Below are 22,603 nucleotides of genomic sequence, written 5' to 3' on the forward strand. Positions count from 1 at the left end.
TTAAGAATATCTTTGTTTTCTAAGGAGAAAGGTTAAAAAGCAGAAGGAACACTGGATTTAGAAACAAAATCCATGGGCTCTAATTCTTGCTCTACCCCTTATAGACCTGTTTTAGGCAGGTCTCCATCTTTGTTTTATAATATTGTCCTCGAGAAAACAAGGTGGTTAGAACAGACTCTTCATGATGTCTTCTAACTCTACCATTCTATAGTATCAGAAAACATTTAGATTTAGGTCAAAAACTATCCCTACTCATATAGTTTAATTTGGATATTTATATATTTAATAAATATATTTATTTGGTAATTTATTTAAGTTTTATTAAATTTAATTAGATATTTGTTTATTAAATAAATTGATATATAACATATGTATATATTTACTTATTCAGACTTTACTTTTGGGGCACCTGGGTGACCCAGTTGGTTAAGCAGCTGCCTTTGGCTCAGGTCATGATCCCAGAGTCCTGGGATTGAGTCCCTCATCAGGCTCCCTGCTTAGCAGAGAGTCTACTTCTCCCTCTCCCTCTGCTCCTGCTCTCTCTCTCTCAGATAAATAAAAAAAAATCTTAAAAAAAAAAAACCAACAACTTTTTAAGAGAAATTTTAGGTTCATAGCAGCATTGGGGGAAGGCAGAGTTATTTCATATGTACTCCTTGTCCCTACACATGCATAGCGTACACCATTAACAACATCCCCTACCAGAGTGCTACATTTGTTACAACTGATGAAGCTATAATGACACATCATAATCACAGAGAATCCATGGTTTATATTGGGTTCACTCTTGATGTATATTCTGTGGGTTTGGACAAATGTCTAAACGATATAACATCATCATTATGGTATCATACAGAGTATTTTCACTGCCCTAAAACTCCTCTGTGCTCTGCCTATTTACCTCTCACCCCACAAACCCTGGGAAACCTGATTTTTTTAACCTAATTTTAAAAAATTAATTACATTAATTAATTTAATTTTAAACTGATTTTTTAAAAAAATCTCCATAGTTTCTTCCTTTTGCATTGTGTCATGTAGTTAGAATCATATAGTATGTAGCCTTTCCAGACTGAGTTCTTTCACTTAGTAATATGTATTTGAGTTTCCTCCTTGCCTTTTCATGGCTTGATTGCTCATTTCTTTTTAGCCCTGAATATTATTCCATTGTGTAGAGGTACCATAGTTTATTTACCCCCTTACCCATTAAAGAACATCTTGGTTACTTCCAAGTTGAGTCAATTATGAATAAAGCCATTAGAAACATCTGTGTGCAGGTTGTTGTGTGGACATGAGTTTTCCGTATCTTTTAATAAATACCAGAAAGCGTGATTGTCAGGTCATATGGTGAGAATATGTCCACTTTTGTAAGAAACTGCTATCTGTCTTCAGAAGTAGCGGTACCGGGGCGCCTGGGTGGCTCAGTGGGTTAAGCCGCTGCCTTCGGCTCAGGTCGTGATCTCAGGGTCCTGGGATTGAGTCCCACATCGGGCTCTCTGCTCAGCAGGGAGCCTGCTTCTTCCTCTCTCTCTCTCTGCCTGCCTCTCCTCCTACTTGTGATCTCTCTCTGTCAAATAAATAAGTAAATAAATAAATTTAAAAAAAAAAGAAGAAGAAGTAGCGGTACCATTTTGCATTCTCTGTAGCAATGAAAGGGAGGTCCTGTTTCTCCGCCTCTTCACCAGCATTTGATGCTATCAGTGTTCTAGATTTGGCCATTCTAACATGTATGTAGTAGTATCTCGTTGTTTTAATTTGCATTTCCCTAATCACATATAATGTGGAACATCTTTTCATATGCTTATTTGCCATGTGTATATCTTTGGTGAGGTGTCTGTTAAGGTCTTGGCTCATTTTTTTAAATTAGGTTTTTTGCTTTCTTATTGTTGGATATTAAGAATTCTCTGTATATTTATTTATTTTTTATTTTTTTAAAAAGATTTTGTTTATTTATTTGACAGAGGGCCCACAAGCAGGGGAGCAGCAGAGGGAAAGGGAAAAGCAGACATTCTGAGAGCAAGGAGCCAGATGTGGGGCTCAATCCCAGGACCCCGGGAATATGACCTGAGCCAAAGGCAGATGCTTAAGCAACTGAACCACCCACCCAGGCTCAAGTTCTCTCTATATTTTAGATAACAGTTCTTTATCCAATGTGTCTTTTACAAATATTTTCTCTCTGTCTGTGGTTTGTCTTCTCATCTCTTCCCATTGTCTTTCATTTTACATCTTTTTGCTTCTAAAACATAATATAGTATTAGGAAATTCTTGTTCTTAAAAATCAGATGGGGGCTCCTGGGTGGCCCAGTTGGTTATGTGCCCAACTCTTGATTTCAGCTCAGGTCATGATTTCAGGGTTGTGAGATCCAGCTCTGTGTTGGACTCAGTGCTGAGTGTGGAGCCTGTTTGAGATTCTCTCTCTCTCTCTCTTAAAAAAGAAGAAGAAGAAGAAGAAGAAGAAGAAGAAAATTGAACAAAGAAAGTCAAATAAGGTGATATTACACTGGGTCCTAAAGAGTCAGTGAAACCAAGATCAGGAATCACTTTGCTACACCTGGCTGGCTCAGTCAGTTAAGTGTCTAACTCTTAGTTTCTCCTCAGGTCATGACATCCAGGTCTTGAGATCCAACCCTGCATGGAGCAACATGATCAGCATGGAGTCTGCTTGGCCCTTTCCCTCTGCTCCCCCCACCATTCTCTCTTTCTCTCATAAATAAATAAATCTTACAAAAAATACTGCAATCATTTTTACAATGAAGTGATTTGCTACATCTATATTGCTTCATCATCTAAGTGTATAATTTAAACAAAAAATAAACAATACAATGTGTTTATAATGAAAAGCCACTAGCCCTGGTCGCATCCCTCTACACCAACTCTCCCACTCCTGAACTTACATCTCCTTCTGCAAACACACAAGCAAGCTTATTAAACCATTTTCATCTGGCATTTTCCTAGTTGTTAACTTCATATATCTAAATAATATACTAAGTCTCTCTTTCTTGATTTATCTACTTTGGAAATAGTGCACTGACTCTCCATGATAATGGAAATTTAAATCATTTCCACCCTACCCTGCCTCCATTCTCCCCTCCCTACCTGGTTCTCTGGCTATTCTCAGTCCTCAAAGTTGGTTTTAATGACACATTTAAGTAAATAGAATAGTGTGGTTAAGAAATGGGGCTTTTTGTGCAAAATTGAGGTTGACCTAGTCGCATAATTCCCTGGTTTCCTCCTAACAGATTTTCAAACTCAGAGTAACGATTATATTTGACTGAGCATCCATTTAAACCTACAAGTCTGAGCCACTTTTTTTTTTTTTTCAAGGCAAGACCTCACTTTCATCTCAGTCTGAGTTGCATGAGGCTTTTAATATGAAATCACTTTCCATTCAGTCCAAAGCTTCCTTGTTGCTGATGAATGTCATACATAATGAAAGATTATATCCATTTATCCTCAGCAGTAAATCATTTATCACACAAGGGAGATATATTATTGTGAATTCTGATCAAAGCTGCCCACTTCCTTTCGCCGGCAGAAATGCTGCACCCTGTCAGTCGATAGTACAATATCCTGGGAGAAACAGGGAAAATTATGCTGTTGAATGAGGGTTCAGCAAACTCTAGGGGTCTCTAAAATGGCTTTTTAAAAAAATCATGTTTCATGTAGAACCCTCTATGATCCAGGCGTGTGAACTGTAAAAGTCTTTCCTTGCTTTCTTCACTTAATTAAATCAGAGAGCTGTGGGACTTTTTGCAGCTTGCTTCATGATGTCTGTAAAGGGATTTGTGAATGACACTGTGTGGATATTTTGCCCCCTTTCTTAGAGAGACAATAATTATTACCATTTCTTTTTGAAGCACGCTGTGAATGGTTTTATCAGTTCATTTGCTAATGAGCTCAGTCTCTCTTTTATAATGCCAATCAAAAAGATGCCTTTTAAATAAGATTTATCTCTCAGATTTATTTTCTTTTCACTCTTCCTTATCAAGCTGTGTACTGCTTTGCTGCAGGGAATCACCCACACTGCACAGGCAGGGAACAAGGCTGGCCTCTTTGATCTCTTGTTGATAACATACTCTCTCATTGTTTCCTTCTGAGAACTGCGAATTCCAGAAAGGACCTCACAGTCCTCCAGAAGAGGGTCTTCTTGTGTTTTATCTTGGATTTTTAGATTATCACTGCTTTATGTTAAGTATCTATGCTCACTGTTTTTCAATTGCTATAGCATGTGTATTAAATTTATACCTAGGAAAGTGAGATGCAGAATGAGGTAGTAGAATGCCCTCTTTCTTCCTGTAGTCTTCCCTTTGGGCTGCTGGGCAGCATACTCCTACTGTTAATTCAGAATTTATGTAAGGTAGTAGCTAGTGATCCCCACAATCAAGTCACAAATCTGCACCTAACATTTATAAACAATGTTGCTTCATTTGTTCTTCATCACAATCTTGACATATCTTTTCAATACTTTATCTAAGAGCTAGCTATTGAAAATTATATTTTCCCCTTCCAGACTCTGTGAGCTCATTATGATAGAAGTATATACGATGTGCACAGACTTCTTGTCCTTAAAGCAAGAGATTGCTGAATTTATCACAACAGGATATAGTTATAGCAAAATTATTATACACTAACTTTAATCTAGGTGTTCTTTCTGATGATTCTTCTATTATTATTCATTTTTTTTTACCCTCATACACTTATGATTGCCAGATCTAGAGAATAAAAATATAGGACACTCAGTTAAATTTGAAGTTTGTGTAAAGAATGAATACATTCTTAGTATGAGTGTGTCCCAAATATTGCATATGTGACAAACTTATATAAAACACTGTTGTTTATCAAAATTCAAGGAGATAAAGAGAGAGTGAGGCATCGAGCTCTTTCTCTCCACTGTGTAAGGACTCCCTGAGAAGGTGACCATCTGCAACCCAGTGATAGAGCCTTCACCAAATACAAACCTTGGGGCACCTTGAATTCTCTTAGAATTCTGCATTCCAGACTGGGAGAAAATAATTTTCTGTTTTTGAAGCCACCTAGTCTGCAATACTTTATTATGGCAGCCCCAAGCCAACTGACAGCAACATTAAAATGTTTGACTCTGGCTTACTTTTCTATTTCTTGCTGAACTGTGAGAGGGCCAAGATGGTCATCACCTTTCTTCCATTGACTGACTAGTCTGGACATGTGAGCTTTTCTAATTCCAAGCAAGTGCAGACAAGTGAAGAAATCTGCTGATGTTGGACCTTAAGCATCAGAGAAAGTCTGTGACTGGCTAACTTCTCAATCTTATAACATTGCAAGTGAAAATAATAAAGAGGAATCATGGGGAGTAGAAGTGACAATAAATCTTTGTCCACTCTTGGCTGGGAAATATCAAGGGCAGTCATGGGAATTTTCAAGTAACTGGGGAAGTGAAGGAAGAGAGACTGATTCTCCGCTGACTTTTATGTCAGAACCTATATCGTCTGCCTAAATTTTCTGATTATTAGACATATTTTCAAGGAATTAGGGTGACATGTATCTGTGCCTGCATGTCTGAGTGTGTGCACATGGGCACAGAGCAGGCACTGAATTAGGACAGAGATAAGCCTCAGAGAGGTCAGTCACAGACCTCTGTCACACTTTTTGTGCAGCAGACTTGGAGGTCATCTTACATGCAAAGGATGAGCCTTTTCCACCATAACAGGCTACCGCCTTTGAAAACTAGAATCCCACATTTGCCAAAACAGATTTTGTATGTGCTAGGAAATTAGTAATATAGCCTTTTCTCAGTCAGTTTGAATTGATGAAGCAAAACTCCATCTACCCTCCCCCTGTCCTTATTACCCACAAATCCTTTTGTTCTTGAGAAGGGCAATTAATATTTCAATACCTCCAATGTGGCCATGAAATACAGAGTCTTTCCGCAAGAATGCCAATATATGATGCTTTTATTTGCCTTCTTGGCTAAAAAGAGATTGTGGTTTATTTTTAGATGCAGTAAAAGAAAAGCTAAGTTAGAATGATCTTCTTCAGGCCACATAGCTGCTTTGGATAATATTGCTATACACCCGAACCTGGGTAGCACCCTCATTCTGTGGTATGTGTTTTAATTTCGTCAGTGAGGTCGTAAGCCTCAGGTGAAGCTCTAGACCAAATAGGGGCAGAAATCTCTACAAGGGCAAAAACATTAATTTAGAATGAACTGCTCAGCCACCGATTGTCCAGAAATGAATTGCCATATATGGGATTAAAGTTACTTGAAATGAGTTGCTGTCTGTCCGACAGTGATGTGGCCAGTGGAGTGTCTGGGCAGCTGCTGAGTACAAGTCCTTGAGACTCTACATATGGTTGACAAGAACTTGCATTTGCGTAAGCACATACTTGTTATCTATTTTTTAACTTCTCAGACTTGCAGTCATTCTTTCCGTTTCTGTCTTCAGGGCCCAAATATTAACAGAATGCAGCACGCCTCCTGGTTTTGAGCAGATGCTCTCAGATTCACTTCTGAAATCATAGCAGTCTTATGATGAAATAATTGGCCTCCATCTACTTTTGAATTCAAACTTTGCTAAAGGGAAATTTTCAAAAATAAATCCCTATACTTTCTTAAGATTGCAGATACGACTTCATTAACAAGAAACCTCAGACTTGTAAGATGAATGGCATTATAAGCAACAGTTGCCTCAGCCATGGAATTTGTGATATTTTTGAAAGCTATCGATAACACACAAGAGAATTTTCATGAGTTTGAAGGCGGTTTGCAGTTTAAAATAATGCAATTCCAAATTCTCCCCGTTACAGTTGAAATGATTTTGGAAAGATTGTATCTACAGCCAATCTGCAGGTAGTTTTAATTCCAATTGGTCAACTTAAAGATCTTGCTGTCTTAATTAGTGCTCTTTTTAAATAAGACTACTTAATTAAATTTTAAAGTCAGCTAAAGAAAGCTTACACTAATCGGTTTCACAGTATTCTCCATAGCCAGACCTAGAGCTCAGCTTCAGCAGTGAGTGGCAGAGAAGGCAATGTGCTCTACTACCATTAATAATGCGAGGCTGCAGACCCTTAGCTAGACAAGCTGCTGGTCCATCCAACACCTATTTGCGTTCGGATGGAGAGTTGGTGGGGAATTTTGTCTCCTGTACTCCTGATCTCTTCAGTGCTGGGCAGTTTAATTGCCCTGCTGGACTCTATTCTCTGTGTTTTTGTTGGTCTTGGTTTTGGTTTTGATTTTTAACTGAGGAATGAAATCATGAATTAGTCTGAAATCAAGAGATGCCATTATCATTCTTTAATAGTAGTGCCCCCGAGGAGTCTTCCCATCCATAGTGGGTGATTACCTTTCATTCATTCTTTCATTCATTCATTTATTCATTAAAGAAAAAAAAAAACCAAAAACTTCATTTTAATTTATTTATCTGAGAGAGAGAGAAGAGCGCCAGTAGGGGAAGAGCAGAGTGAGAGAGACAAGCAGACTCTGTGCTGAGCAGGGAGCCTGAGAGTAGAGCTGAATCCCACAACCCTGAGATCATAACCTGAGCCTAAATCAAGAGTCCGATGCTTAACTGACTGAGCCAGCCTGGTGTCCCAGTGATTACCTTTCAAATTAACATGAAGCTCGGGAAGTTTGCCTTGAAATCTGTGACTAGTTTCTGTGACATAGTTTGCTTACGAACATTTTGAGATTGGATAATCTCAAAATCTAGGTCTTTAATTCTTACTGTTAATCATGGCTTCAATTCTTGGTATTTGGCCCATATTTTCAAATACCTACCTTCGGAAAGGTAGCTGAGCATATAATGACTTCTGGATTGTTTCTTCATGAAGAATGGAAATTCCTCATACGTTCCCATGAAGAATGTCAGTAACTGCAAGAGATCAAGTGAGGACTTTAAAGTCATCCCCAGTTGAGTTTGCCTCTAGTTCAAGTACGTATTGGATGTGAGATGTGGGGAATCAGACTGTTAACCTTTGGACTGTTTCCCCACTTAAAGAGCTGTAATGATGATTTCAAATTCAAAGAATATATTTTTTAAAAATAACATTTATTGAGTGCTTACCATGAACCACAGGCATTATATGATTAATTCTTAATAATAATTCTAGGTGAGAGCTACTATTTTTACTTCCATTTTACAGACGAAGGGATGGAGGCCCAGAAACCTAAACAGCCAGCTCAACGGCAGATCCTGGATTTAAAAATCAGGCAGTGCTCCAAACTAGCCTGCTTCCAAAATGTAAAGTTTAAATGCCTGATGATCTTTCTGGTTCCCCCAACCAAGGTCTGACATTGAGGCTAAAGAGAATTGGCAGGAGATAGAGAAGAATACCTGGAGGGGTTGTTCTTTTTTCAAATCAGCGTTTAATAGGCTCCTTAAAATCGGCGGACTTGTGTATCACTGACAAAATGTCTACTTCCCTGTAACATCAAAGAGTAACTGTCATTTTTTTATGAGTAGAAGTTGATACAGGCAGGAAACAACCCACACAGTTTGCCACCTTTTCTCTTGTGAAGTTAATTGATTTCTGCTAGTTCCAATTTTATGTCTAAAATCAAGTTTCCAATAAGAAACCATGTCTACTTTCTCTAAAGCGAATTGCAGAGACCAGGCGCTACACAGGGATTGAAGCAAATATTTGAACCTGGCTCTATCCTGCATACTTTTTTCTCTATAAATAATGTCAAATGCATCTTTGCAACTATGGCAGGTATAAGGCCTGTAGCCATAACAATGGCCAAAATGCATGTGTAGAATATCAGCAATGTGTTCTTGTTCATTTTTCTCTTTCCTAGTATCACTTGCGTTTTCTACAGTTGGAAACTGGAAAACAGGGATGTTAAATGATTTGCATCAAGTGCGTCTATGCAAATACTAAGCAGGGCAATAAGACTATGAGTTCCTCACTGTGAATCATTATGATATACAAGGGGAAGACATGTGCTTCGAGACCATGTATTGGCCAGGCCATCCGTGGGCATAATCAATACCCTGAAAATGAGGACAGAGTAGAAACGGAGAACAGCGCTGTGAAGCGATGATGACACCTTCCGTTAATGAGTCAATGCCCAGGAAATCAAGACAGGAGGACGAAGGCTAGTACAATTCCCTCTGTGGAATAGTTTTTGGATTGTTTCAGCATAATTTTGCTTTGTGTTTCTAACAAAAGGAAGAGAGACAATGCGAGAACAGTCTGGGAACGCAGGGAGGCTGTTGGTCACAAGTGAGAGTTCTTTAATTTTCACTCAAAATCACTAAGATGATGAGCACTGATGTAGTTGTTATTCGAGAAATGGGTTCAAAGAAATCAGCTGGCATAGAGTGTTGTAAGAGAGGAGAGGGAAATGGTCTCTGAAGATAGTGGTGGGATTTCTGTGGGGACATGAGCAAGCGATCGACCATTGTACAAGTAGCTTCCTTTGGGTGCTCCATGTCCGGTGTGTCGACCACTTCTTCTTTGCCACACCAGACAAAGCAAGCGTGGAAATCCAGCTGACAATCATGCATGTCGTCTGTTTTCATCTTTGCCAGGACTGTTCTCTTCTTTTTCACCCAAGGATAGCTTTTAAAACTTTTCACTAAAACTGGGCTTTTTCTCTGGTATAATATAGAAGGGGAAAGAAGAATAGAAGGGAAAGCTTGTTATTTTAGATAGAGCTGAACAATTGAGATGGGGAGGCGGGGCCCAAACTGGAAGGATATAAAAAAATAGAAAAAGAGATGGCCGCACTTGGAAGTATGGGCCCTGTCCCTGTAGATAGTCAGGACTCTCGTTTGTGATTCAGACCTGAGGCTCACCAGCAGAGAGATACTGGGCTCCATCTCCAAGCTCTTCCCTCTGCTTCATTGCCAGCCTGAGCTCTCTTATCCGTGGTTACGCTAACAGAGTCTCCCTTTAACCTCTTACCGGCCCTACCTTGCTTTGACCCTGTCTCATCACCTATGCCCTTCCCTACTGCCTTTTAAATTTGGAAATAAGGCAAACAACATGATCTAGAACTTACTGGTTTCAGAAGTAACAGCTCCTTCACCACAGAGGAGATGAATACAGAATTTAAGACTATTTGTTTTTCCCCCCAAGGTAAAATGCCTTAGCTCTTACAGACTGAGTGTATGCTATGGTTCTTTCACTGTTGATAATAATTCTCCATTTTCTTTAGGTAACTATTTGTCATCCTTAGCTGTATTTCCTGAGCCTGCTCCCTTCTCCTACACCATTCAGCTGTAGAATCAAAACTTACCTGGAAAATCACCAGGAAATATTGGGATTTTTAATACCATCACTGTGATAACGATGTTTCTAAGGGATTACGAAATTCATGGAACTGGGGACTGGGTGAATTGAGTGGAGATTTGAAAGCAATGCAGAATAGGAAAATACATAGAATATTAACCAAGTAAAATGAAGATTTATGTTTTTTAAAAAACATTTATCATTAGATTACACACGCATTTTTAAAATTTTATAAATCCCGTCGTGCTATCTTAGATGAACAAAGACCTTTTCAGTATATGAATTTCTGTTTTGCTTATACCTGTATCCTTCAAAAATCAAACATCTTAAAAAATGAACAAAACACTCTCAAAATCCTCCCAAAACTAACCAAAACCAAAACAAACATACAATGATATTTCTCCAAGAAGTGCTTGTTACACTGTCAGAAATCCTGCACACTCCATCAGTGCAATAGATGTACATCTTGACTTTTTTTTCTTTTTTTGCTTTGCTTTATGTCTTTAATATCATCATGAATTCAGTCTGGTGCATTGGTATTACCTGCTGGCCCATTTGGTCTTCACATTTGGATGGGTCTGAACTTACCAAGGTGATGTGTGTGATTTTTAAATGGAAATTTTAATGTGTCATTCTTAAAACCCAGCAACCAATTAGCAGAGACACTGTCTCCTTAACAAAGAAGCAGGTTCTGTAACCAGTCCCACACCCTTTGGCAGGTTTCCTAGCCTGGCTTGGGCTCCTCCAGCATCATCGTTGACTATCTGCTGCATACAGGGATGAAGGCAGCATCGAAGGCCCTTGCTGCGCTGTTTTCCAGAAACCCCATGAGGCCCAAGCACTTCAAAGTGGGCTCATACCCACAGAAAATCACTTAAAGCCTAGAAAATGTCAAACATCTTTTCAGGTTCCTTTCCACACACAAATGGAATAATGCATTGTAAGTAACGAAGACCCCCTTAAAAAGCAAAGCAAAACAAAACAAAACAAAAAAGCACTTTCTCTTAAAAAGCAACCATCTCCCTAGGATACCATTTTCATATTAAATAAAGATGCAGAAAGTAAAAGAGTAAAGTGTGCTTCCCAACTCCCACATATATTGGAAATAAAACCTCCAAAAAATGTGAATGCGCCACCATAGCAATCACCCAACTCATAAGTCATCGTTTGTGGGGAAATGAAGATTAAGGCACTATGGTTCTGGTAATTCTGAAAAAGCACATGAACAGCAGTAGGACAGTTTTGGAGGGCAGGAATTTATTTTTTCATCATAAATGTGCTTCGGTCCTAAGTATCTTCTGACTTCTCCCGTTACAGACCGAGTGACATGCCTGCTTTACTTCAAGTGCAATAAATGGATACAAAAAGTTATGAAAATATGTGGCAGCTCCAACAAATTCTTTCAGTAGCCTGTTGGGTGTCTGGGGTATCCATATATCAGATGTCTTTGTTCTTAGTCTACAAGGAAAATTGCCAAGCACGGTCCAGAGCGCCAGGCTTAAGGAGGTGCTGAAGAGAGCCTGCCTGATTACCTAACTTCCAATTTGGCTCACAATGAAAGAGAGTAAAATTAACGTCCATGCCCTTCGGTTGCTGCTCCCACTGCAACAGACCTTATCTAATACTTTATTACACCCCCCAAACAAAGCCTATTCTAAAGAAAGGATTCACAGCTCTGGTCTCTGACAGAACGGTCTCTTTGAATTCTTTTGTCAATTTCATAGATTTCTAACAACCAGGGGATTGTTTTTTAAATCTGATTTTTATGCCAGCAGCACAATTTCCTCCTGTGTAAGTAGGACAGATTCATCCCACAAAACAACAATGGATGCTTCCCTGCCTAACTTGAGCATGACAGATTACGCTTCCAGCCGACCACTAAATGCCACCTCCCCACTCAGAGAGGCAGGCGTGGGGGCATCGGCTGCATTTGTGCCTTGAACTGCCAGCTGATGAGCCAATTCTGTCAGAGTTGGCCAAGCAGCCCTGATGGAGCGAGCTGTGTGAAGACTCGACAGAGGACTGGCAGGGCAGCGGTGACATGCCTCAGTGCGGGCGCTTCCAGGCATTTTCCTGGCCTCCACATTGCACCCGCCTCAGGAAAGTTGCCTTGTTGAATGCCTGCCAGAGAGCAGGCACTTTGCACATGTTTGTGAATATGAAAGAGAAAAATGAGGAGGGAAAGATACGAGTTTAGAGGGAAAGCACAGAGACCTTGCATGTAGACACAGATGCCTCTCGGATCTTAGCAGATCTAAAATAAATGCTGTTATTCCTGGCCAAGCAGTTGGGCAATGCTGACTTGAAGAATAGCTACATTAAAAAAAAAAAAAAAAAAAAAGTGAAATCAGCAAATGAACAAACTAATAAAACAGGAGGAAGATAAACAGTAGCCAAAATCTGATAAGATTTGATCACTTGTATCAGAAAATGATTTTTTTATTAGCAATATGGCCCTTAAAATATGCTTCCAAAAGGGCATTTGCAGCCTTTTAGGGACTAGCACATTGCATAAAGAAAAGACCTGCATATACCTGCATTCAGAGTTATGATCTGAAGATGACTATTCCTCACGTTGCTATGAGGGCCATCTTACAATGCTATTCAATTTTCTCGTTAGGTATTCCATCTAAAACTGTAAAAAAGCAAAGCCGTGCTGGGTTTTTCCGCACATCAACAGACTAAAATCCGTCTGTCGGTGTTAGAAGCTTGAATCAAAGAATACCAACGCCTGAATGTACTGTTCTCACATTTGTGTAATTGATGGCTCTTTTGCTCGTTGAAATCTTTGACGACCACATGCGTACGTTTGTCATTTATCCCTTTTCTCAGGTGCAAGGAAGGCTACCAAGGAGTCCGTTGTGATCAATTTCTGCCGAAAACTGATTCCATCTTATCGGATCCAAGTAGGTCAAGCCTTTTTCTTCTTTCTCTAACGCAGTCTGTAGGCAGCACTGACTCTGGGCAACGGTTGTTAGCTCAGTGGAAGGCTGTAGTTCGGTCGTTTGTCTCTGAGTGATGCCAAGGGTGGAAGCTGGGGGCAGGCGTGAGCGTGCAGGGCTCTCGCTCGGAGCTAACTCGGTCTGTGTCTGGGTCTGGTCTTCCCTCGGGTTGGGACCTGGTGTTCAGATTTAGTTCTGTCACTGATCTACACTGAGAACTCCAGCAAACACTCCTTCCTTAGCTTTCAGACAGACTCCCACCACCACCCATTGTGAAAGTAGGGAAACAGAAACAAAACAGAGCTCCTTATGTTATTGACTTAACAGAATGTTATAGAAACTACCGTCTCATATTGGGTCTTACCCTTTGCTTGGAACTGCGTTAGTATTAAATCTATTAACTTTTACCGTACCTACTAAATTAAGAAAATAGGAATCTGAAATTACATAAGTTTTCAAACTGTAAAAACCCCATTTTTAGCAACATTGTTTGCATATCACTGGTTCCAGGACTGTTGGAAATTTTTTTTTAATTCATAAAAGAAAGCAATTTGCTACTAAGAAATATTGCTAGTCCTTAGTTTTTTGTTTCTATATGAAGTAAAAGTAACTTTTGGTACCAATCTGACCACTTCCAGTCAGATGTGAATTTTTTGCTTTATTTGTAAATAATCTTTTGCTCTTTCAATGACCGCTACAATTGAATCACCACTGTGGAAAGGAGATTTTTTTTTTTAAGATTTTATTCATTTAGTTGACAGACAGAGATCATAAGCAGGCAGAGAGGCAAGCAGAGAGAGAGGGGAGGAAGCAGGCTCCCTGCTGAGCAGAGAGCCCGATGCGGGGCTCAATCCCATGACCCTGGGATCATGACCTGAGCTGAAGGCAGAGCCACTCAGGCACCCCTTTAAAAAGGAGATTTTTATCCAATCAGCAGTTTAGGGAGGATCATGATGGGCACTTCCAAATCACAAAGGCAATGTTATGGTTTTCTAAATACCACACATGCATAAGACAGAGTTCAACAAAATATTGTATATTGACAACAGACAGAAATTATCCTGTTGTGAGGGAGCACACCGCTGTGTAATGAACACGTCCAAAACCATCTTTCAACATCTTCTCAAAATGCATATTTTCTCCTTTCCCCACCCCCGAACACAGGTGCCGAATTTCTACCTGCATTGCCTTAGGAAATACAAAGTTTTTTTTTTTTTTTTTAAAGGAAAAGTTTTGTTTAATTTCATTTAATTGTGTTTTATCTTGGCAAGACAAGCTACGATATAATCTTAACTACTCCTTTCCTTCCAAATGTAACTCTTCTTGAGGAAAGTGAAGGTTTCCTAAAATTTAACAAGCAAGCTAGTCATGGATTAGCTCCTTCTCTGAAATGTGAGGCATTGGTGTCTAGGAATTACCCTAGGGGCAGACAGTTACCAGAATGTGTTAAATTTGTTTCATCTTGTGATTTTGCCTCTTGCTAAGCAGATATCTCAAATGTATGCTTGTGGTTGAGACATGGATTTGGAATATTACAAAGCTCATGGGAGCATGGGCTTGTTAATTTCTTTCCTCTTGTTTCTTCTTCTTCTTTTTTTTTTTTTTTTTTTTTTTTTAATTTTGGCTGATGTACCTAGTTCCCCCTCTATTTACCCCATTTCTTTCTTTTCTATTTCCCTCTGTTCTCCTCTTTCCTTCATTATTTCTTCCCTTTTGTCTTCTTCCTTCCCTCCCTCCTCTTCTTGCCCCCTCCTTCCTTCCTCTTTCTTTGTTCATTTCCTCCTTCTTTCTTCCTTTTCCTTGTCATTTATAGCCATAGAATAGCTACCCAAAGGATAGAGGGCAAGGTACGGGGGCAGGGCTTGCATATGATACAAAAGAGGTAAAATAATCTCTCTTTAAACAATCTAATCAAACCCTTGCCATCCACTTAGATATCATAGTCCATCTCTGCAAAATTGAGGATGAGGCCCACCATTAATTAGGACTGTGCTCCTCAAAGAAAACTGACCTCATAATCACAGTCACTAGCCCGAAAACCTAGATCTTCTATGCATAAAAAATATTTATTGCAGTAATATTTCTACTGGTGAAAAAATGGACACACGCTGAAAACCAACAGCAAAATTATGTTTAAGTAAAATATCATATGGCATATTATAATATTCTATTGAATCACCATTAAAATGATGGGGTGCCAATAAAATGGTAGGGGTGCCAGGGTGGCTCAGTTGTTAAGTCTCTGCCTTCAGCTCAGGTCATGACCCCAGGGTTCTGGGATTGAGCCTGGTATCAGTATCAGGCTCCCTTCATAGCGAGAAGCCTGCTTCTCTCTCTCCCTGCTTGCGTCCCTTCTCTTGCTGTCTCTCCCTCTCTGTCAAATCAACAAATAAATCTTTAAAAAGAAATATTGTAGGAAATATTTCTATTGGGTGAAACAGCAACATAGAAAGGTATTTTCATATAAAATTGCAGTAGGAACATCCCTTGGTCCAATGGTAGAAAAAAATAAAACATATCCTGAAATGTTGAAAGGGAATTTTCAGTGTTTGGATTGTGGAAGTATATGGATTTTTCCCCCGTTTCCTATAAAATGGCATAAGATTATAAGTCAGAGCTGCCTTGAAATAAAAACTAAAAAATAAAGCACTGAGAAATCGAATGGACGAGTCCCAGAGATGGGGTTCAAATGGGAAAAGCAGGGGCGCCTGGGTGGCTCCGTTGCTTAAGCATCTGCCTTCGGCTCAGGTCATGATCCCGGGATTCTGAGATGGAGCCCCGAGACCCTGCTCAGTAGGGAGCCTGCTTCTCCCTCTCCCTCTGCTGCTCCCCCTGCTTGTGCTCTCACTCTCTCTTTCTGTCAAATAATAAATAAATAAAACCTTTAAAAATAATACATTAAAATAAATGAGGAAAGTGCATAATAGCAACATTTATGCTTGCATAACTCCATTTATTTATGCACAGGTGTTTTCTGAGCATCCACCCAGGTCGGATCCTGTTAATACAAAGATACCCACAGAGTTTAGGCTCTGAGGCCCTCACCATCTAGGGAGGGAGAAAAACACATGGACACATAAATTTGGGCATGATTCTGATGGAATCCCTTACTGACCTGGGCAGATGCACTTGCCCCCTGAGTCTCAGGCCTTTCACGCAGAGAATGGCAATAATAATTGCTATAGGCACCTATCACCCAGACTGATGGGTAGTCAGTTACGGATGAACATTCGCCCACCGCCTTGACTCAACAGTATAATCACACTAATATGTGTTTAGAGCCCACGTGTGCCCAGCACTGTGCCAAGAAGCCTCACTTGGATTATCTCATTAGACCCTCACAGTCACATTCTGGCAGAATTACTGGCAACTGCTCACGTTTTATAGATGAGGAAATTAGGCCTCAGAGATGTTAAATAAACTCGCTCAAGGTCACGCAGCTAGTTAAGGCTGGAGTCTAACTTCTGATCCAAATGACTCCAGGATCTGAGCCTTGGATGGCTGGGCTCTTCCCTTTCCCCCTCGGCCCCTCCTTCCTCCCCTTATTTCCGCTATGACATTTATCACTCTCAATTTCATTGACTAAAACTCAATGACCTGCAGCAAACATTATTCTAAGGAACAATATTTGCACAATTTTCATATCTTAATGCAGCAACTTGAGCTTCCATTGAGATTTAAATCCCTAATGAAATTTTCTTGTCAAAATTCTTGCTGAAGGATCGTTTAATTTGCTGCACAGGATATCCTCGAATGACTCCGTGCTCAGGAAGTAAGCTTCCTTCCAGCACCCTCCCTCTATTTCCTCCTCTCTCCCCTTTCTTCTCTCCCTTCTTCCTTCTCTCCCCATTTGCCGAATGCCTGCTCTAGTTTAGTGAAATCGCAGTTAACAGTGTGTCAGAAGCCTCTGCTGTTCTCTTCTCCCTCAAGCAAGGCAGAGTTGATCTGAAATGTGCATCTCTCCAATTAATTTTAAAAAATAAATAAACCTCAGATTACATGCCTTTGGGGAGATAATGCCAGGATGTCACCGTGAGAAGGCTCAGTGGTTGCTATGACCAGTGTCTATCCCATGGTCCCAGCTTGGATCCTCAGACCTACTATTCCAAAAACTCATCTTTTACCCCCAAAGAACCTGTGGTTAACCCCACTCTGGAAGAACTCTATGTACACATGAATTAAACTTATAAAGTGCCTTGATGTCAGGTTTTGAAAAAATACCTTTTGCACATAACTGTCAGGTGAATCAAACCTTCACATGGGGTCAGTGCACAGAAGCCACAGTCTGATCACAAGGATGAATGGTAAGCATGGGTTCAGAAGGAGGGTGGTAAGAGGAACAGACTTAGGTCAGGATCCGGAGGACATGACCGTCTGTGGAGGAGCCAGCACCAGCCTACGTAGCATACAATACTAGCATGTATTTGTACCCTGCCTCTCCCTGCTGCTAGCCAGCACTGCCCATGGATAGCAGCAAGCAACTTCCAGGAAGCCCCACAGTCTTTTAGACAATTTCTAATTTAATTTCTTCAGAGCCAGTCCCCTTTTCTGTAACACAGGATCAACCTATAGAATCCTGCCCAGTTTTCTCTTCCTCACCACCTGCACCTAGCCAGATCAGGTACCATCTTCAGCCTTGAAGCAGAACCAGATGGTACTGAAGAATCATAAGCTGGTCAAGGATTCAGGCAGACATTTTCCTGGGTCTCCTCTCTCAGGAGCACATGCCAACCTGAGTTATCATCAAAACGTTCATGTCATCACTGGCCAGGGGCAGCCTGAAAGTAGCTCCAGAGAATGGATTCAGAATGGAATCAAAGAATGATGGGGGGTGGAGAAGATGCTCATCCATGGTGAGGGTCCCATGGGACACCCATGCCTGGCTGCAGGTGACAAGTCTGCAAAGTCATCTAGTCTCCACCAAGGGAGGATAGAAGAGAACTTCTGGGTCCAGTCTATATGAACTGTTCAAAGAAAAATTTCCATGATTTACAGATCTAATAAAAATTCAGCAGATCTTGAATGGCAACATCCAATCTAGCAGATAAAAAAGATCTCTAAAGAGCAGTAGAAGGTGAGCAGTTTTTATAGACCAAAGTGAGTAGGAATAAGGAAGTTATACTGGGTGTTTGCTGATGTGTTAAAGCAGGGTCACTTACCTTATACAAAGCAAAGAGAAATCTTAGAGCCCGGCCAGGTAACTTGTGCTGAGCAGGTAAGCATGGATTGCTTGACCTTGGCCTTCCTTTTCTGGGACAGCACAGCATGGAAGCTTAGCTAAATTTTGGTTGGCTGATGTGGGGCTTCGCATAAGCAATTCCATGCTAAGCCTAATCTGGTTATTACCGTAGTGATTTATATTCACACTTTCATTTCTTCAGATCTTAGAAACCAGGCTCTGCTCTTACAATGCCCTCTGAGATGCCAGGAGCCTGGTCTGGCCATTCATAGTTCAGAGGAAGCCTAGCAGCAAAAATGGTGTGAGTTTAAACTTCCCATCATTCCAAATAGGGTTTATGTGACCCCCAACTTCCCAGGAATAATCACTACGGGAACCCAAAAAATAAATTGCAAGAGATGTGGTTCTAGCATGTGCTTCCTAGAGGGAGTGCTGGCAGTGAGCCAGTCCACACAGCCCAATTTGTAATGGTTTGCAAGAACAGCAAATTCATCAGGTCGGAGCACAGTAGGTCTCCTTCCCTATGTACTAGGAAGCCTATTGGGTCATCACTCACTCAATGCTCAAACCATTCAGTTCAGGGCAGAGTGTTACTCTTTGCTATGCAGGGCACAGTGAGGAAGAAGGAAACTTGAGAGCCTCCTCAAAGAACCAGTGTGGGGCCCGGGAGCCCAGGCAGGTGTTGGCAAAGCAGCTGCAAGAGGTTTCCTTGAAGAGTATCAATTGGGACTTGCCCAAAGAGACTCATGCTCTGCATTATTGCCTTTCTTGATTTCATGTAGCATATAGAAAAGCTTCCTAGGTGTCGTCAAGTCAATGGAGGAGTGTAACAAAAGGTGCTCTAGATTATCTTGTGGCCACTTGCTCTTAGCAGTATGGCCTTGGGAAAATCACAGTGTAACTGAACCTCAGTGTCTTTATCTATAGAAGGATCCTGGTTAAAAGAAGAAAATGACCCTCAGTACAGAGCGGCTGTACCTGCAAGTCATTCAGAAGTCAGGTGCATGGCTGAAATAATATATCTTTTTGTTCATTCACTTATTTATTCCCCCAAATAATTAGGCACATATAAAGTACACCATGCTATAGATTCAAACAATAATAATTAAGGATATTTCCATCAATAAGCCACAGTCCAGTGAAATGCATTTATTGAAATTGAATTGTAGGCTCCAAAAGATGTCATGTCCATAAGAGAGAGAAATAATTTTTCATTAATTCAAAATCTTACTGATAGCTTGAGATGGGATAAGTTGCCTAACGTTGATGGGTTCTGGTTTTCTTCTTTATAAAATAAGATATTAATAGTCTCTAACACATACAGTTATTGTTGGGATTAAATGAAATAATTCAGGGACATTCATGGCACATACAGAGGGCTCAATAAATGTTATCTATTATTATCATTATGGTTGTATGTTAACTATTATTATTGCCTTTATAACTATACAGTGTATAAGGCACTGAGACAGCTACTGCCAGGGATTAAAAAGCTTAAGGCATATTACCTGACCTCAAATATTTCCAATTGCATAGAGCCAAGAAAAATATATAAACAAGTACAACACACACACACACACACACACACACACACACACACACTCTAAAGCAAGACAGTTAAGGAAATATCATAAAAATGGGAAGGGGCACCTGGGTGGCTCAGTGGGTTAAAGCCTCTGCCTTCGGCTCAGGTCATGGTCCCAGCATCCTGGGATCAAGCCTGCTCTGTTCTGTCTTCCCAGCTTGCTAATTGCTGCTTTCCCTAACTTAGCCCTGGCTTGCTGAGGGCCTACTGTACCTGGGACAATGGTAGACTGGCCTTAGGCCTGCTCAGGAGCTTCTCAGGCTCGTCTTCAGACAGCCAGCATCCTATTTTCCTTGTGTGTGGTCCACAGCTAGTCTACAGGACCAGCCCATCTGTCGTCCCAACATGCTCTGGCAAGCAAGCCATTCAAATGCCCCTGAGATCAGACTCTCAGGACCAAGATGGCTTTCTTACCCCTCTTTCGCCTACCCTTTTTATATTTTCAGAGTCAGCAAGGGTGATCAAGTGTTCTGGAATGGCTTTAGATTATTTGATTATTTCCTTTATAAATTCTACACTTAGTGATTAATCTCACACTTCATTATCTATTATCCATTATATTGACACTCTAATCAAATCTGAGGTAGGGAGAATTAGTCTAACATCTTGTTACATTATATACTAATTTTCCTTACAAAGTGGGGATCATTTCTATACATATATTGTAATCTGTTTTTTTGTCATTTAGTATATTATGACCTTTTCCCCACAGCATTATATAATCTTTAAATCCATTAATACTCTTTAAATCCATTAATTTAAAGAGTATAATATTATAAGCATTTCATATAAATTATTTACCAGTCTTTTATGCTGGATCATTTAGTGAATTTCCAATTTTTCATGATTACAGTGATTTATAAGCATTATGCATATCTTGTGGTACAGATTATTAAGAATGCATTTCTGGATTTCTAATACACTTTGATAAATTTTCCTCCTGAAAAGTAATATTTATTTCTATTTCCAGGAACACATTAGGAGAAAGTTGATTTTACTTTTTTTCTTTACCAGAACTGAATAGTATTTTTAATTGATAATTTTGCCAGGAAAATTATATCTCACCAATGTTTTAAGCAGAATTTCTTTGAGTACCAGAAAAAATTGAATACTTTTTTATTTGTATATTGATCAGTTTCATTTTTACTTCTACGAATTTTTAAATTCTTTGCTTTGCTCACTTTCAAGTCTGGGAATTTTTTTGTCTTCTTCAAAGGAGTTTGTTATTTTGAAGATAATAAATCATGTACTATCATATACTTTATAATTTTTTTAGACTGCTCTTTGATTTATTACTTTGTTTCTTGACACATATAGAAATTTTGCCTTTTATGGGATCAAATCTATCAGTTACTTTAAAATATAGTTCATATGTTTAATACTTAGACTTCCTTCACCATGAAATGAAATAAATATTTTGCTAATTTAACCCTTAAAATTTTACTGTCTCTATAATTTATTATTATCTGTTTGTACATATGGTTATATATAGTCATAATCTGTCTGAAATTTATTTGTGCTTACTTAGAGATTAAAAATACTATTTTAAAAAGAGAGCTAAGGAATTCTCCTAACAAAATTTATTGAATAATCTGATTCCTGATTGATATAAAAAGTGGTCTTAATCATATACTCCATAATTATATGTATTTGGGGCTGTTTGTGTGTCTATCTATTCTCTAGGTAGAAATAACACCACAAGGTTATTTAATTTTAAGAATTTTTAAAAAGATTTTATTTATTTATTTAAGAGAAAGAAAGAGAGAGAGAGAGCATGGGGAGGGGCAGAGGAAAAGCAGGTTCATTGCTGAGCAAGGAGCCCAATGTGGGGCTCCATCCCAAGACCCTAGGGTCATGACCTGAGCCAGAGACAGACACCCCTAATTTTAAGCAATTTATAATGTATTAGACATTTAGTAATGTTATGCCCATACTTTTTATTGTTTTTTTAAAAAAGATAATGGTTTGAATGATTAAATACAGTTCAGTAGGGGCACCTGGGTGGCTCAGTGGGTTAAGGCCTCTGCCATCAGCTCAGGTCATGATCCCGGGGTCCTGGGATCAAGCCCCGCGTCGGTCTCTCTGCTCTGGGGAGAGCCTGCTTTCTCCTCTCTCTCTGCCTGCCTCTCTGCCTGCTTGTGATCTCTGTCTGTCAAAAATAAATAAATAAATAAATACAGTTCAGTCATATGCTATATAGAACTTGTTTCACACGAACATCAAATGTTTTGAAAATCAGCTATTGTTTGAAATTAAATAAAATGTAGAATTCAGAGTAGCATATATGGTGTGAATAGGTGACCATATAATTTATCATCTAACCTACAATACTTAGAGAATGAAGGACAGAGGTATAACTAATACAGTGACCAAAAATATGTGAAGCAGTACTGTATGGTCACCCAAATTTGTAAAATATATGTTTACACTTAATATACGAGCTTTTAAAACATCAAATGTTTTGAAAATCAGCTATTGTTTGAAATTAAATAAAATGTAGAATTCAGAGTAGCATATATGGTGTGAATAGGTGACCATATAATTTATCATCTAACCTACAATACTTAGAGAATGAAGGACAGAGGTATAACTAATACAGTGACCAAAAATATGTGAAGCAGTACTGTATGGTCACCCAAATTTGTAAAATATATGTTTACACTTAATATACGAGCTTTTAAAACA

The 22,603-nt window shown here is 39.4% G+C and overlaps 1 protein-coding gene across 5 annotated transcripts in view; it reads left to right on the forward strand.

Moving 5' to 3' along the window:
- The window catches only part of NRG3 (neuregulin 3), a 1,046,954-nt gene that overhangs the window by 792,006 nt on the left and 232,345 nt on the right, over window positions 1-22,603 (forward strand). For all 5 annotated transcript variants that reach the window (XM_059395860.1, XM_059395856.1, XM_059395857.1 and 2 more), the window contains exon 3: window positions 13,045-13,118. In XM_059395860.1, the coding sequence (XP_059251843.1) occupies window positions 13,045-13,118 (74 nt within the window). The remainder of the gene's footprint in view (window positions 1-13,044; window positions 13,119-22,603) is intronic.

Source organism: Mustela nigripes, chromosome 4 (assembly GCF_022355385.1).
Source record: "Mustela nigripes isolate SB6536 chromosome 4, MUSNIG.SB6536, whole genome shotgun sequence".
Classification (NCBI taxonomy): domain Eukaryota; kingdom Metazoa; phylum Chordata; class Mammalia; order Carnivora; family Mustelidae; genus Mustela; species Mustela nigripes.